At 41.3% G+C, this 18,422-nt stretch overlaps 1 protein-coding gene across 2 annotated transcripts in view; it reads right to left on the bottom strand.

The window, feature by feature from the left end:
- camkk1a (calcium/calmodulin-dependent protein kinase kinase 1, alpha a) overlaps positions 1–18,422 on the bottom strand; it is a 68,622-nt gene that overhangs the window by 16,161 nt on the left and 34,039 nt on the right. For both annotated transcript variants that reach the window (XM_080483842.1, XM_080483841.1), the window contains exons 3-6: positions 16,287–16,334; positions 15,454–15,507; positions 7,479–7,530; positions 6,778–6,911 (exon numbers count right to left, since the gene is read on the bottom strand). In XM_080483842.1, the coding sequence (XP_080339968.1) occupies positions 6,778–6,911; positions 7,479–7,530; positions 15,454–15,507; positions 16,287–16,334 (288 nt within the window). The remainder of the gene's footprint in view (positions 1–6,777; positions 6,912–7,478; positions 7,531–15,453; positions 15,508–16,286; positions 16,335–18,422) is intronic.

Below are 18,422 nucleotides of genomic sequence, written 5' to 3'. Positions count from 1 at the left end.
TGCAGCAACTTGTTTCCATAAACTCACTGCCACAACATATTGCTTCGGCAGATACTATTTGTATTGTTGTTTACATTATTTAAAATGCCGAACAGAGGACAGAGGCGGCAGTAGACGGTTCATCTCTGAACAAACTTAAAACTAATCCAGAAAACAGAAAAATAAACGTTTGTCCAGATACGAGTCAATACGGCCGTCCTCCAGGACCTCCGACACACAACCGCCCAATCACAGACGAGACTCATCAGCATGTCGCATATACAGTTAAAAACTGAAAATAAAAGTCAGGTCTGGAACAAACAAGGAAATGTGAGCGTTTCTTCAGCGTTTTATGCAGTAAATTATCTCAAATAAAACAGCAACAAACCAGCAGAGCAAACGGCTATTTTCTTTTAAGAGTTGATGTTGATGTACAATCTGGGGTATTCTTACATCGTTAAAAAAAAAGAAAAGAAAAAGCTGAGTGTGAAGCTGCAGTGCTTCAACCACCAGAACTGAAAATATTGTAAAACCACATGGGCTCTTGGTTGGTAACAGTTTCTTGTTTCAGTTTTACCGAGCTACATGTAGTTACTTTATTATTTCCACTGACAGACGGTGGAAAACAACCGCATGCCAGTGGAACTCTCCTGTCCAGTTGGAAGCTGCTATTTAAGTTTGGCTGTTGGTGAATAAACAGATTCAAATGGAAAAAAATTTAATCTGAGCAAGAACCAAATATTTGATGGGATTTGTCACACTGAGCTGACAAGCTGGACTTTTACAAATGTGGATTAAAAAAAAGAAGAAGAGGGTTTGCATGTAAAAGAGAGAAGAAAAACAAACCCAGTGGCTGCAAACGGAATTAACTTTGAAAAGTTTAGAAATGAGAAAGTAACATTATCTTTAACTTCATGTATTCACTGGGAATCGCACTGTTTTCATCAGAGTAGTGGACATCAGACAGCTTCATTAACAGTGAAAGCTTCATCTCATTTCAAGCAAAGAAGCATGAGCATCAAAGCCAAACTGCGGGGGGATTTTGGGGAAGTCGGCACACTGAAAGCGGCAGAAATAAGTGTCCTGAGAAAACGAGTGTGAAGACATGCACTGTGGCAGATAAGATTTGAGATCAGTGGACAGAATTTGAGAGAATAAAATGGAAAATTTATAAGATAAAATACAGACTACAGCTACATTTGCTGTTTTGGGGGCTTAAAAAAATCAAAAATCTAAAATAAATATATATATATGCACAATGCATAAGGAAACATGGAAACTACATATGTAAAACTTATTAAAAAATGTAAACGTCATCATCCTCAAGCCTTTTAAATGTCAATGGTGTTCCACTATCTAAATAAACAATGATTCTGCTGATGACACTGTTGTATTTGGTTTCGTTCACACTGTGTTTTGAGGCATTACATTTCGCATTTGATGTCATCCAGTCACAGCTGGAAAAGCTCATGATTATTTTAACCGTACAAAAAACTACATTTCTGCAATAAAAAGAAAGCCCCTGTATCCTGACTTCAGAAGCTTCCTCCATTGACCTTTTGTCCTCTTACTGATATGATTGACCTTTTGAGCTCATGTTGATAATCTCCGAAGAAGCTGAGGCTGAAATTAGACTTCCTTCTTAGAAATCATGTTTTTTCTTCCATCGCTAGGAAACGGCTTGTTGCTGCCACCTTCCTTCCTCTTCAGGACTATACTGATATTTTACATACAAATGTCCCAGCACATTTTTATTTTTTTCCCAATTATGTTCAGCTTTACACGGAGTCAGAAGATTTATAACTGAATATTAACAACTTAACTATCATTTCACCTTCTATTCAACAGTCAACTGGCTGTTTATGAATACTTCTACATTAGAACAACCACCATCTATAAATCCACTCTTGGTATGCTGCCCTCATATTCATCCACCTACATGTTGATTAAACATACCGCTCACAGAATTTGGTTTTCAGCTCCGGGGCCGCACACACCCGGATTTCATCTCAAGTGGGCCGGACCGGGAATATAATGACATAATAATCTTGAATTTAAACTTGGCACAAAAGATACACGAGGAAAATGTATTACTACAGAAAATGAATACAATCACAACATGAAGCCAATTTTGTAGATACTTTCTGGTGCAAAATACAGTGAAATGTCCGATATACTTCTCTTATAGCTGTTGCATGATATGTTTTTACTAACTCACCCTGACAGCACGGCTCTGAGGATAATGCTTGTTTGATACCTTCCCTGCCAGCATCACTGAGGTCTCAGCTCAGGTCTCAGTGTTGTGTGTTAAGAAATTCGTTCAAAAATCATTGTTTTCTCCTAAATATTTTGCAATTTTCTAGGTGATTTAATCGACCGGATTGGAGCCTCTTGCAGACAGATTTTGTTTGACAACCCTGATGCAAGATGTTTTAACATGCGTCTCTGTTTTCAACAAGATGACTTGTATAAATAAAGGTGAAATAAAATGAAATAAAACATTTCCGCCTTTTCATGTCGTTCTTGTACCTCATTATACTAAAACTAAGGAAAACATTCACTGTTATTTTTCATTCATAAGTTATTATATTATAGTTGTACAGGTCCAGTCCAGCTAAATTCAAATTGGGCTGTGATAAAAGAGTTGGATGAAGGTGTTGCCCATAAATTATTTCAAGAGCTGAATTTCAGACGCGTCATAACAACAAACAGACCCACAGTTTCTTTCCCAGGAGCCCCAGAGGCACAAACATCCAGCAGGCAGAGAAATAAACTTCTCCAGATTGATGAAACAAAGGTCAGCATCCATGAAAATGATTGAAAGAAGAAATGGGAAGGAAAAAAGGGAGCTGCTCAATGAGTCAAACCCCACCTCATCTGTCCAACACGGTGGTGCTTCTGTTATTTTCTGACATGTGTGGCTGCCAATAAACCTGGCACGCCGGCAATTATTGATGATTTCACTGCTGACGGAGGCAGCGGGGTAAATGCAGACGGATTCTGGAACACACTGTGCTCGGACTCGGCCAAAACTCACACAGGATGACATTTTATTATTCAACAGGACCACAATGCTAAATATACAGCGGAAGCCACCAAAGAGCTCACCGGGGTGAAGAGGTGAAACATCCCACACGGTCTGCATCCAAATGAGCTGCTTCGGACCGGATGACGACCAGAATGAGAGCAGAGAGACTCAAAACAAAGATGTGCTGGAGGTGTGTGTGTGTGTGTGTGTGTGTGTGTGTGTGTGTGTGTGTGTGTGTGTGTGTGTGTGTGTGTGTGTGTGTGTGTGTGTGTGTGTGTGCGCAGGGAGCACCCGGGAGGAGAACATCCTCTGGGAATACAGGCCATCCCCCTGACAGCCAAATATTTTCCACAAATAATTAAAGACCCCCTCCAGACACGCTGGAAGATGTTGACACTGCACTCTGCTCTGAATACAGATGTGGGTCTGATTTTTACCTCAGTGTCATTTTAAGGATGTTCACAAAGTAACTCCTCACTTTTTCTGAGGGGAGATCGTGTGAATAAACGAATGTATTTCCCGATTTTTGAATGTAACTGCTGAGAAGCTGTCAAGTTCATACTCAGACCTTGTTTACACAACAACGTTTTCAAGTGAAAATGGAAAACTTTCGTTATGTTTTGGGGGTCTGCCTACAAAACGACGAGCCACTGAAAACACAAGTTTTTGAAAACATTTTCCCAGGATAAAAACGCTCCAACTCCCTGTAAACGGAGAAAAAGCCACTTTTGGAAAAACGCTGCGACTCCATCTCCAGTGAAACGGAGGTAAACACAACCTGATGATTGTTGAAAACACTCGGACTCTATGCAAATAGGGGGAAATGCAACTTTTTGAAAATACTCCAACTCAGGGTGGGTTTTGGCACACAAGCCAAAACAATCTTTTTTATCTCCATTTCACAGCATCAGTGCAGGAAAGATCTGCGACCAAGGTACCATGAAAACGATTCAAAAGGATGTAGTACATATGCCAAGCCTGTAGGTGGCATTGTAACTGCTACAGAAATCCACCAAAACTGGAGATTAAGACAGCGATGACATCACATCAGAAAATGTGCGTCTTGCCCGTCCAGTTGTCGACTTTGAGGCGTCGTTTTAAATTTCTTCACTCTGGAACCCGTTCTCAAAGCCACTCTGTTTTCAGGCTCCTAAAACGCAGCGCAATGTGGATCATCGGTCAAAAATTATGCGGTTACGTGAAACTGCAATGTTGTGTGGACATGGTTTCTAAAGGTGGGACTTTTTGAAAACGCACAGACTCCATGTAAACGGGGGGAAAACGTAACTTTTTGGCAAAGCTCTGTCAGATTTAAAAGGTCTAAATTTACTCCTGTTTCAGTGTTCCAGTGAGTCAATGTAGTTAACTGAATAAAAGCGGTCCTTCCCAATGACATGCAAAGCCGTCGTTTGACTGAGAAAACCGTCAGCAGTCACTTTACAGAAGCAAACATGCGGGTGAATTTAAATATCTCCTGTCTGCTGAAGGAAGAGCTCTGATTTAAAGCAACAACAACACTGTTTACTGATGTCAGCATGAAAATGTTCTGAGACATCCAGTCGTTTTTAAACACATCTGAAATAAATGCTTTTATACAGAAAGTCTTTGTACTTGGTACAGAACAGTCAAGCCATTAAATTAGAAGAGGTCGAGTAGTATAAATGCAGTGACTGAAATGCATTAAAAAGTTATCTTTAATGACAGAAATTGGGTTTATGATTTTAATAAAAGTGTCTGCTCTTACAAGAGCTTAGCGCCTCTGTGAGAATGAGGCCGGCTCCCAACCATCTGTGACAAATGACCATATCACTTTCATCGCTTTTAATCTGCTCCACTCGGCGTGGGCTTTAATGTTTGAAAACGAAGAGAAAAAAGTCTTTTCATGAGTCGACGATGGACAGCTCTCTCACGGGAATCAGTTGGACGGCTCTAATGAATGTGATCCAGGCCCGGGCTACCGAGCACATTTAAAAGGAGGAGGGAGAGACGAGGGGGACAGCAGGTCTTCCTCCTGCCCACATATGCCCATTATAAGAGTGAGAGTGATGGCGGAAGAGGGAAGAGATGAGAGTGTGTATATGTGTGTGTGTGTGCGTCTTCTCTGCTGGAGCGAGCACAGGCACTCCAGTTTTCCTCCACCCCAAAAAAAAAAGAAAATCTATATTTCTGGCGCAGGCAAGCCAGACTGCTTTCCTGCTGACTGACTGCTGGAGCTTAGCTCCCGAGCATGGTGGAGGTTACCCCCCGCCATCTGGCCCAGATCGAATAAACACTCTGATGATATCGCGGGGGAGCGGCGAGCTCCTCGAGTCACGCCGTCACAATCGGCCATCATCTGCCTCTGCAGGAAATAAAAGTCTGCTCACGCTCAGAAGTTACCGACTCTGTTCCAAATGTTGCACACACAAGAATTCATTTGAAGGGGAATTTTCGCAGAGAGATATCACTACAGCGTGATAAATGTGCTGGAGGGTGAGCCCGTCTCACACCGCGCCTGGTTTATCCACCATGGGGGGGTTTCCCCCCGTAACATGAATACAAAGTAAGAGAGATGATCTGAAGACAGAGCGGTGACAAATAATCCTGAACGCAGGATTTCCAACCTGCTGTCTACGTCCTAATATCACGAAAATAACTCAAACATAAATCTGAATAAAATAAAGAGGACGTGTTTGCTTCTCCATCTAAAGACCTCCACAAAATTGAGTACTTTCAGGTTCATCCCCGAAAACAATGTCAAGTATGTGATGTCTCCTCCTGCGCTCGAGGCGAGGGAACTTTGATACCGCACGTTTCAGCAACAATTCAGTTGGCAGAAGCAAGAGTATTGAGAAAGTTGGAAAAAAAAAAAACACCGACACATTCAAATGAAATAGAAAGCAATTAAAGACCAAAAGCATTAAAAAATAACAACTAAAAAGTACAGTAGTTAAAAATACAGTGCAACACAGAATATTGAAAGGCACCAGCAAAGAGAAAGGTTTTCAGCTTTGTTTAAGTAGTTTGTTCCAAATATTTGCTGCATAAAAACGGAAAGCTGCTTTTTTTGCGCGTCTGGTTTTGACCCAGGAACCGAGAGTAAGGCTGATCCAGGTGACCTGAGGGGTCTGGAAGGACCGTAACATTGATCCAAGGCTCAGTTTACAAGAAAACATTTCAAGTAAAAACAAATTAATTTCATTTCTGAAAGATTTTGCAGCATTATTGAAAACGATGTCCATTTATATGGAAATGGCAGAGATGATCAAAACGATGTCGTTGGCATGCCAGGCCACAAGTCGGCGCTGTTGGTTGTTTTTGTGATGAAACCAAACACACATGCAAAGAGAGAAATACACTGTAAACATTAACAATGGTGAGTACAGGGACATTTGTATGGGCAGACGATGAAGTTGGATTGTTATCACGGTGACTCTCTCTGGCTGGGAGCCATGACATTCTGGAGGCTGCCATTGTTGGCAATGTCCATCTACTCGTGCGTGTGTAGAAGAATTGTTTACTACGGCCGTGGTACACATACGGAGTCGCAGCATCTCAGAAAAGTTGTGTCCCCCCCCCCCGTTTCCACGGAGACAGAGCCTTTTCAGAAATTTGCATTTTCAGTGGCGCCGAGCACCGTTTTCATGTAAACACTAGACACCCAAAGTGCAACGAAAGTTTTCCATTTTCGCTTGCAAACGTTGTTGCGTCTGACAGGATTAATACTTGTGTTGGTTTCTGAATGCAAGCAGCAAAAGGCTCAAGTTTTTGAGAAGAAGAGAAACGCTCACCTCCACCAGCTTGACAATGTTGATGTGGTCCAGTTTCTTGAGGATGGCTATCTCCTGGTACACTCTTTCCAGGGGGCCTAAGATTTTGGGCTGCTCTCCTTGGGCTGCCTTCGGTCCCCTCGGAGGCGGACGACCTGCAGGCCGCCACACAAACAAGAAGTGAGACAGGATTTCATCACGACCCGTTTCCCCAAATCCCTTCAGGTCAGAGAGTTTCCTGATCAAAGCTGAATTTTCTTCAAAAATGTCTGTTACTTCAACGTTATGGTTGTGATTTATTTCCCCCCTTACGTCAGAAACCGTTCAGTTTTCCACCTGCAGACACGGGATGCTCTGGAGAGCCACACATCCATGTGCCGATGATCTGACCTCCTCAGAAGCACTTAGCCTAACATGGCGCACCTTCACGCTGCTATTTAGAATTGAGATTATAGGTCAACGTCCTCCGTAAACACGAGCTCGTGTGAGTTTGAGCCGATGGCGTGGCTCGTTCGTCTTCACTCTCTGGGGAGTTTGCGTTGCTGGAATTTGATGACAGATGGGCCGAGGACTACAGAGAACGTAGATTGACCTCTGGATTACTTTCTTCATCTGTGGCCTGCTTCTCCTTCGTTTGCAGCATTTATTCAAATCTGGTTTAAATCTTTTAAAGTACTGTTCAATCTGCTTCTTCTGTTCAACTGTATTAAGACGGGACTTACGGGGAAAGCCACACTGCTTCATTAACCTCTTCTTAGACACCAGCTTCATGGCCTAGAAAAAGAAAATAAGATATAGATTAGATGGGATTAATCATTTATGAAAATGAAAGAAAGAATATAAGAAATACATGCCAGGAGGTACATCAATAAAAGACAATTAAATGTAATAAAAATGTATGCATAATATATAATCTGAATTCAGAACATGTAAGGGTATTCAACTAAACTCTGGGAATATTCAACTAGAGATGTTACAGCTGATGCAACCTTCAGCACCAGCGTGAATCAAAGCCTGATACATGAAAGTTTCAGTGCAGCAGCATTTATTATCCATGTTATTCTCCTCTGTGAAAGGTCAGCAGAAGATCTGAACAGATAAGTCGGAGGCCACTGAATCTTTCATTACGAACGGCATCGGCTAGTTCCTCAAGGACAAATCTGTGCGTGAGCACGAGGCCTGGCTTTCCTCTCCTGGTGGGGGCAAAAAGGTGAGGACACGCAGCTTTGATCGGAGCCAAATACCATGTTGGGCCGACATTCTAGGGTTTTGTATTGAAGAATTGACATGTGGTTCCAGGACTGAGGTGAGGATGTGGTTTTAGATTAAAAATAATGACATTTAAAGCCTGTTTTTGCATTTTCATCTCAGAAAGGTTTTGGATTTACAAGGAAACATTCTGTAAACTACAGTGGCACCGTTGTGTAAATGGAGAGCCACAACATAACAAGTTTGGTGAAACCATTGCTGTGAAAATGGGCCTTCAGTCAAGGTTAAGACACTATTTAAGAGTTTCAAAGAACAGAAACACATAGACTCCTTTAAGTAAAGACGTTTCAATCCCTTTATTTTTCAAGAGCTGCAGTGCATCTTAATTTACTGCGAAGCAGCGATTGGTTATGCTATGACGTTGTGCTTTCTCATGCACCAGAAGGATTTGCATCTCTGAGAGTTGGACAATCAACCTGACATCCACGTCCTTGGATTGTTCGAGTAAACTGGAGAAAACTTCAACGCGCAAAGGGAGAACATGCAATCTGCACATCGAAAGAAAACCTAGATCTTCCACCAGTGACACCAAAATATTGATCCCTACGCTGCTATTTGGCTCAGAAAGTATTCACAGTTTTTCACAATTTGTCATTCCACAATGGATGAAACTCATTTTTGTTTTGCTCAAAATGATGCACGCAATATTTCTGTATCTCACGTTTGAAATCCTTTCTTTGTTATATAGTGCATTTTCAGCCACCTCAAAACACTTTACACGGTCACGATCACACACACACACACACCAGTGGCGGCAGTTGTGATACCAGATGTCAGATCTCCAACGGGAGCAGTCAACATGAACAAGGAAAGATGGAAAATGACTTTAGCAACTGTGCCCCAATAGGAACAAACTCAAAGTAATAAAGACACAATGACGACGCAAAGTGGAGAGCGCATGCATTGTTTGCTGTAAGTGATGTACTTCTCGCTCACACTGTGATAACACCAATTGTGAGGCTGACTCAGACCAAGGTGGAACATTTTCTACTATTTCAGCTTCACTGACTGAGTTGCTGAGCTACAGCTCTGTATTTTTTTTTTAATTCAAACTGTGCTCACAATGGCTATGACTGTGCAGAAACTGGGTTTTGCAAGAAAAGAGAAACAGGTCCTCCCCCGAGCACAGTTTCCATGGTGTGTGTGTGAGTGTGAGTGTGTGTGTGTGTGTGTGCGTGTGTGAGTGTGTGTGTGGTTAATGTGAGGAAATAAAGCATCTCTCAGAGACGCCGTCTGCAAACAGGTGAAACTGTTTAGCGATCTTGGAGCCGCTTTTGGCTGCAGAGCTCACGTCGTTATCGAGGCACCGAGAGGTATTAATAATCGTGACCACACTCCGATCAGAGGCCATTACCAGGACAATCGATGCGCCGGTAAATAGCTTCTTTCTCTAAATTCTCACTCTGCAGGTAGGCGGGAAGTGCGTCATCCAAGATTCAATCAGTACCTTCATTTTACCCCCCCAAAAAATAAAAAAAAATAAAAAAAATGTTTTTGTGCATCGTGTAAAGAATAAACACAGAAGAAGATGTCATGGGCTCAGTCCTTCATGTGCTGAGGAGGTAATGTGGGCTGTGCAGATCAAAGCACAACAGCAGTCAGTAGATTCTGTACGGAGGTGGAAGATAAGAAGGTGCGGGTAAGATTTGTCGTCATGTTGCTCCCTCACTGCGCCACTGAACCCTTTGTGAAGGCTTCATCACTCTTATCTGTGGACTAGCAGGGCCTGGCAAGGAAACAAAACTCCAACGCAGCACCTTGCAGTGAGATGAAATTCAAACTGTGACAATGAATAAAGGTTGAATAAGGTAAGAAATCACAGTGTCAGTGCTGAGTTAAGCTCAAGGGCAACAATAAACCGTAGGTAACCCCCCCATTGATAATCCTTCTTTACATCCCTGCAACAAGGACAGGATTTCTTTTTCAGTTGATATGAAGCAGAACAAAGACACTCCGCTATTGCATTAATAAGAAATGTACTCGCATAACGATTCTAAATTACATCATTTGAAGCATTAAAATCTAAAGATTGTAAAAATCAGACTGAACATGCTGGAGTCATTTGTAAGTTATAAAACTGGACATTTAAGCTGTTCAATGCTCGAGCGTCCACGATACTTGTCTCAATTTGACTATATTGTCTGTTGTTTAATGTCCATCTATATACTGTAACACTTTATCTAATTTTTACCTCGTGGGGAACTCGAGCTGATGTCAGGATTCACACTGAACAGGTTTACCAGTCCATCAGGACAATCACACCTTCATACTTTAGAGTCACTGATTAACCTCGAATTCATGTTTTTGGACCGAGGGAGGAAACCAAAGTACACAAATACACAAAGAGGGAAAACACTGCAAATTCTACACAGGAAGTTGGCGATAATGTCCCGTAATGCGGGTTGACGAGCGCCATTTTACACCACAGAAGAAGACCTGTAAAGTTTGTTTAGATATGCTAATTCAGCCTGGTGAAACGCAGGAACGACGCGATACCTATCTCTGAGTGTGGCTTCTCGGCTCTGGTTCAGCTGAAGACAAAAGACAGAAATGGACTGGATATTGAGCGTGACAGAGTAGCTTCGTCTACGAGAACTCTCGACTTTGAGACTCTTGTCAGGAGCAAATCATATCCCCAGTTCTCCCAATAATTCCTCCAAATTCAGTTTTGTGTGTCAGTGTGTAATGCTTGAATAAGTGACTGAATGGTTTTAACAGTACACCGTTATTTCTTCAATGAGTGATTACTTGACGTTATATATTTTCAGCCTTTTTTTAAATTACTTCTCAGTAGTTTGGCTTTTTTTATTTCATGCCTGTGAATGAAAGCTCTGTTGAGTCTCTTAAAAAAAGGCTGAAGTTACTGAAGTAAAAAGTTTTGGTTTCAATTAAAGCGCAGCTAATTCAGCATAACAGAGAATATTTCCTTATCTAGCATTGCCACTTGATAGTTGCGTTCATTTATCATGAAACTTGGTTTTTTCTTCCCTCCGCAGGTTGCACACATGAGAGATATTTTGCTCAGTCAGAGGAGTTGGGAAGATTTGAAGACGAGGGAGGAAAACAAGAGGCTGCTAATATCCCAGTGAGATTTGGTGTGTTTGTTTCATGGTCGCAGTTTTTTTCCTCTGGGCTTTATTACTTTTATTAGAAAAGATGATTCGAGTTGTTTTATTTTAGTCTGCCATTAGTCCGGTCTCTGAAATTAGTTTTTAGATGACGGATTGCTGGGTTACCCCCCTTTTTATCCAGTACGCCATTATTCGAGTTGGTTTTCCAATTACTTATTTTCAATGCAATAAATCTTTTTGGATTTTAAGTGAAAAGACCAGAAGAAGAAATCAATCTCATCTCTTACTGGGGAAGGCATTTGAAGAATATCTCAAAAAAAAGAATGCAAATCCTTCTTTGGGGGTCTTTAATGAACTCATGTATCCAATAAATCCTTTAAAATATGAACAATATCAGCAGGTTAGTTATCTGCAAAAGTTATAATTTATGAGGACATCGGTTCTGACCACCAGCAGTGAAACCGTTGCTCATCACAAAGCACATAAACACTTAGACCACCAAAGTTTGATTTGATGAAAACAGTGATTACAAGTCTTAGGTCTTGTTTGACGTTTTTAGTGGCGCTTATTGCCAAACAGAAACGCAATTAGCAATTACCACAATGTGATAATCAGGGAGTAAAATGATTCAGAGTCAGAAAAACAGGATTTTTTTGACTGTAATTTAGACTTTATGTTCAATTTTTTCACTGGGATTCACAGCACTTGAAGACAGGCACTCAATAAGCAAATGTCAAAGATGTAAACACTCAAATACATGTGAATAAAATTGGTTGCTTATTTAATCTAAAAGGAGTTCAGTGAGAGTTAAGCTCTCTTCAGCCCCATGAGGACGATAAAGTCCATCATCACGATTGGATGTCTGCCAAAATTACAAAGGATCCAACAACCTTTGGTAATAAGATGCATCCTCAGACACTCACTGGGCAGGATTTCATGTTAAAACAGAAATTCTAAATCACTCAAAGCAACGACAGCTGCTCCTTTAAACTTCTTGAGATTTGGTTCTTTGAAAGCTGATGTTGAGAACTGAAACTAATCCAGAAGCTTTTCATCAGACAAACAAAGTACAGTCGAGCCTTCCAAATTAGCGTATCGTTTAGATATTTCTCTTCCCGTGTTCTGACGTGTGCGATTTACATGAGATCGCATTGCTCCAAGCTCGCCTGTGCAAACACACGGCCATTAAATTCATGTTAAGCTAATCCTGAAAGATCAGGAAGTAAAATCTCCCATCATCTGCTGTCGTTACACATCCCCTCCTCCTCTGATTCCCGGCAGTGTCATTTCAGAGGCGTCTGTTTTATTGAAGGCAGAACACGACCCGGAAGGTAAGATGGTGTCAAACACGAGGACAGTGAAGATGAAAGATTTCTTAATATGTACAGATAAATAGGTGGTGTAGTGGTTAATACTTTCACCTCACAGCGAGGATATCCCCACTTCAATTTTAGGATACTTGCATAGAGGATTTTTACTCCAGTTTCCTACGCACGTTCCAAAAACCTGTATTTTAGGTGTATTTATGTCTCTGCTGTGGGCGTGAATGTGTGTTTTCGCATCTCGATGTCAACTGTGATCCAGCACACCGTGACCATGAGGGACAAGAGAGATGGATGGATATATGAGACAAGGTTAAAAGAACAAAAATATCTTCAGTCACTTTTCACCGTCAAGAATCTGACGAGCGAATCAAACGCCTCTTTACACAACATATTCAAGCGTCTTCTTGGAGAGAGAGTTCTACTCCATTCGTGTAAAAAAGAAAAAATCACCCTGCTGCTACGATTAATCTAGACGAGCTTTAGCTGTACTGCGGACATTAATCCGTTGCAGAAATACCTTTTAATCTACGATGGCTTTAACTTTTGATCTTCATTGCACATGTGGAAAGTATGCGAGATAACTTCACAGATTTACCTCTGAACTGAGACGGCACTGGTGATATAATCTGTATAAATCTTAACATGCACAGTTTCGTATGATATATGTGTAATAGTTGCATTAATTAAAAAATTGGATTTATTTACTTTTAAAATCACAATAAGCCCAGTTAAGTATGTGATATCTTTCATTATTTTTGATCTCTTTTCTACTTTCTCTATGTACCTGCATGTTCTTGTTTTATTTGGACCTGTGCCAGCAACGAAATTGGCTTCATGTTGAGATTGTAGTCATTTTCAATACTCTTTTTTTTTTTTTTTGATTTTGTGAAAACAGACATTTTCATCATGTATACTCCCAACAAAGACAAAATTTTAAGTTAATTTTAAAGGTTATCACGGCACTATTTTACCGGTCCGACTTGCTCAAGATGAAATGTGGCTGCATGTGTGGCCCCTAAAATAAAATGCATTTGACAACCGCCATTATAAACATTCAAATATTAGAAAAGTAAAAACTTTCAGAATCTTGTCAGCAGGGAAGTTGTAATTGGATGAGAAACAAATTAGCATGTTGGAAACATTTTAATAATTTCTAGACACATGCCAAAGGTTTTTTTTGCTTTCAGGTGTCCCATGAAGATAAAATGGAAATTAATCCAATTTCAATTATGTCCTTGTTATATCCACTTCCAATCTGTAACACGGGGGTTTGACTCTTGTTCATGTTTGGCCGATAATGAAAAGGTTTCTTCCACCCTGCAGCTCACTGCTGCACTCTTCAAAAATGCTCTTTGTCTGCAGGGCATTTTCTCATACATTTTTAAACAGGCCACTGTTTACCTTCTCTTGACGAAAGCCCTCTGCGGATCTCACAGTTTTCTGCAATGTAAGAAGTTTTTCTTTTCGAAAAGAAAACCCTGACCTGATCGGACTAGGCTTTTGACTTATCGAATGCCACTGTACCACCCGGCACATTTGAGGTGTCCTGGTTTAAAGTATAGCCTTCACACAGATAACAACAACAAACACTCCTTTCTTTTGGAATGCTGTGGCGTACCTCAGGGGTTTATTCTAGGCCCGTTTATTGTCACAGCTCCATCTTAACTGCACAATTGAAGAAAATCTGCAGTTTGTTTCAATATGCTGATGATTATATTACTTACAATAAAAGTGAAATAAAGTGAGTATTTGAGTTTTAGTGAAAAAGACAGATGTTTCCAGAAGGATGCTGGAGGCGTCCTCGTGAACGCTCACTGACAGTTGTCAAGGGAGATCAAATTAGAACAAATTTAATAACCTACAAATAGACTGAGTTTAGTAAAAGCATACAATAGCAAAAAGCATATTTTTGTAGTTTAGGACATTTTTATACGTATATAGACGTTTGATGCAAAGTACCTACAAGAAATCCTGCATGTGCTTCTATGGCTTCTGACGGATGCAACTTATTCCCAGGCCTGATATATATTTTGGGGGGGGGAAATTGTATATATAAAGAGAGATGACACAGAGACAAGATATCAAAACTCAAAGAAAGACAAATGAATATACACTTTATGGATCCAGGAGGATTGGAGCCTCCTGCCGACCAGATTTGCCCCACAGGCCTTTCGTTTGACACCCTGATCTACAATATGGTATAATATAGTAGAATAATGTTATAAATTCTGTGCAAATATTTTCCTACCCTCATACATATACTAAGGTTTCATCATTATGAGTCAGTAGTATTTAAATGTGCTTCCTCCTGCTGCATGACAGAGCAGCTTTAAAGGTCACCAGTGTTTAAAGCTGAACGTTAATAACTCCACTCCAGAGACAAAGTTTATGTAAGCCCCCTCTTGTAATATTTCACTCTTTGTGTGTAAAGCTCCTTAGCGGCCTTACATCAACATCCCTCTGTTTGCCATTCCGCATTTGTACATTCAGGAGCTCCTGTTTTGATATTGGTTCAAAAGTATATCTTAAACCCAGAGTTGGCAGCTCGAGTCGATCTGACTCATTCAAAGTGTCTCTCTGTCGGTGCTGCATAGGGCAGCTTTAGTTTCACAAAGCCATGGAACAGCTTACAATTTGGAGGTTCCTTTTTCTTTAAAGTGAGTAGAGATGGTAAAGCCTGAGATGACCCAGTGTCTGTCTCTCTCATACGGAAAGTGCCCATTGTGAACCTCTGATACACAGAGCGACGGCGGCGGGGCTTTGAGGACAGATAAAAAGAATCTGCATGCACTTTAAATGGCACCAGAAACCTCTCTCATTCCCAAGTTTCTTCCAAGGCAACTGATGCAATTTGAGGGGATGAAACTCACAGCTAGGCAACAAGAGGAGAGAGAGAGAGAGAAAAAAGAAAAATCAATAGCACTGGTCCTCTGTCTAGACTGCTGAGGGTGAGAGGCTTGATGAATGCTCAGAGGACGAGTGTGACGCGACGGGGAGGCGTTTCGGCTGCTAAATGACCGGGCTCCACTTACGTAATGTTTGTCATCGTCCTCGTTGTAGGCGAGCTTCACCACGCCGTAAGAGCCCTGCAATGACACAACAACACAGGGAAAATATTCATGTATCGTGTCATGTTACAAATATGGTGGTTCACTTTAAAAACAAAGACATCGATGAGTGATTGAACAGACGGGTGCAGGATGCAGGCAGAATGTCTTTGCCGAGTCCATTCAAAAACAACATTTCTATGCTTTGGCAGCAAAGAACAACACAGAAAACTACACAGAATTCTGACCGAATGTTTAAAAGAAATGAAGTTATATAAACTGTGAAGGATGAGAGATCCAAGAGTGCCCCATTTATTGACTCGTTTATTCGTCATGGAAAGTTTCTTTTTAAAAGTGTTGTAAGAGCCACTCCAAGATCTTTTACCTTGAAAGTCTCTCTGATGGCAAATACTAATATCTGGCAACTAAATATATAAAGGTTTTTCCTTTTCCATCCATGTATCTATCAATTGGGATAAGTTGGTTCGCTCTCGTTTATCTTAAAATAGTTTCTTTTGAAAACAGCTGACCCTGTTGCATACACTTACATCTTACTTATGATTCGTCAGTTTTGTCATTGTATAGCCGCTCTGAAGCTTTCAAAATAGATTTATTTTATATGTGATTATCACAAAACGTCGTTACCTCTTCGCAAAGTCAAATCATGTCTTTATACATCGGCGAGGAAAGACCTGATTAGTTCCTGCGTGCTCAGATTCACAAAAAACGACATATACAGTATGATATAAAAACATCCCTCTGCTTGTAGCGTGTGTGAATAATATATATGACAGATAATCAGAATCAGACGTACTCACTTTTCCGATCTCACTCTTTAGCTTGTACTGGTTCAACTGGATGCAGTCCTGTGAGACGGAAGACAAAAAGACGGGAAATTGACCATTGACTTGAGCACAATAAGCAGCAGAGCTTACAACCTAGGGGACACAAAGCAAAAGAGACACAGGCCTGCCTGCGGCGTCGGGTTGAAACGTACTGCCGCCTGCACTCAGAGTCGTTTATTTGCGAGATGTAAGCAACGATGCAGTTTGGAGTTTCTGTTGACTGTCTGCACATCCATTAGAGTGCTGCCGCTTAAACGGCTGATTTGCAGCTCCATAGCAACCGCCGCTTCGGCACAGAGTCAGCCAGGGGCACCGCGGCGAGGACGGTAGGGCGGAGGAGGGGGGGAGGAAAAAGGTGTGAGAGTTTGTGTGGCCGGGCTTCTCAAAGCAGGTGGGACGGGGACGCTGGGACGGGGAAGCCAACGGGCGGAAAAGTGAGCAGGCGGTGTGGAAAATGGATTGAAAGTGCTTCTCTGATTAAAGCTGGGGGAGGCAGAGCAGCGGCCGAGGCCCGATACTCCGAGGCGTGTTCACGCGAAGCACAACCGAGAGCGCGGGCATAGTGTAGGACGCCACACAAAACATTTGAGGTATTTTAGAAAATTCGCCATGATATGGCGCGCGTTGCGTAACGTCGCCGGCGGTGGATTTTACTGCAGACGTGAGGGTTGTGCACTGGAGGGCATGGCGGTGTGAAACACTGTGGGCAGGGATCAGAACACAGAGATGGAGGGGAAAAAAAGAGAAAGATGGGGAGCTTTGGAAGGGAAGAGCAACTTGGGAAAAAAAAAAAAAAAGGATTGCTTTGATTGGCTGAAGAGAGATGAAAAGAGTGAACAAAATGGGCCGGTGAAGGATAAAGGGAAATGAAGAGGATTCTTTTTTTTTTAAAGAGCAGCAGCAGAAGAGATCATTCAGAGTTTTATTGGGTTCACGGTTTGAGGAAAAAAAATAAATACTCAGTGGACACGGTGCTGTAGTTATTGCCCCGTCAGGGCTGATGGATAAACACATGTGACATATATGCACAAATACATCAAACACAAGTGCTTGGAGGGCCTTTTTGCCGTCGCTTTACAATAACAGCCCCGCTCCAGTAGAGGTTCAGAACTCACTTTGTCCCACTGCTGTATCTGATCTGCACCAATCTCTCCAGCCGTCACTCAACAGCCGATCAATATCAGCACATAATGAATAGATCACTGCCCCAGAGCCATTCACGGTCAATGACTGAGCATTATGACAAAACAACAAGCAGCCGGGAGTCAAATTTAGAAAATATTTGGCGAGAAACAGGAGAAAATTCATTTTAAGGGAAAATTGAGTGTTATTTAATTTTCCAACTGTAATTTAAGGTACTTCCTTAGCTCAAATCTTATCAATGGTTAATTTTATTATAATCTTCAATGGAGATTAAAAGTCCCTTTAAACGTGGGTGGAAACTGTGCTGATATTTAAATTCCTTAAACACACAAAGGGTATCAACTCCAACTTTTTTCTGCTTAAACCAATAACACTTAACATAAACACAATTAATTAATGATCCACTCATTTGAGTGGCCTGATGAAGAAGTGGAGCGTCTGCTTTTGGTCTCACTGGATTATAAAAGCAACAGATTACAAGAGATTGTGAACATTTTGTTCTAAAAGCCAAAACGAGCTCTGCACACACTGCACTGCTCCATTGTTTTCCCGGTGGTTGTCATGGTGTTTCAGCATTTTACGGTTTTCACCATGAAAACGGAGATGCTGAACGAGCACGTTCAAATGTATTCACTCTGTAAACCCAATTCATCACACTATACAACAGTAGGATTTGTTAGTACATGTCAGGGAGGTCAAACCCACAAGTCAGAGAGTCCAATCCGCCTGCGAGATTAGATTTTCAGCTGTGAGAAATTATGCCTTTCACTGCAATGTACTTATCTGACCACCAGGGGCGCATTTTACTCTACATCATGAGGTTAATCAGTTCAGGTGACCAGGATTAATGCACAGATGTAGAAATGTGTCTACAATTAAGATCATTGACAAGTTATACTGATCATTATATAAACTAGCCTACTGTAAGTTTGAGTTCCAGCTATATGGAACACCAGCTAAATGTTT

Source organism: Lipophrys pholis (genome assembly GCF_963383615.2).
Source record: "Lipophrys pholis genome assembly, chromosome: 16".
Classification (NCBI taxonomy): domain Eukaryota; kingdom Metazoa; phylum Chordata; class Actinopteri; order Blenniiformes; family Blenniidae; genus Lipophrys; species Lipophrys pholis.
Note: the sequence above shows the minus strand (reverse complement) of the source record. Positions and strands in the feature narration are given on the sequence as shown.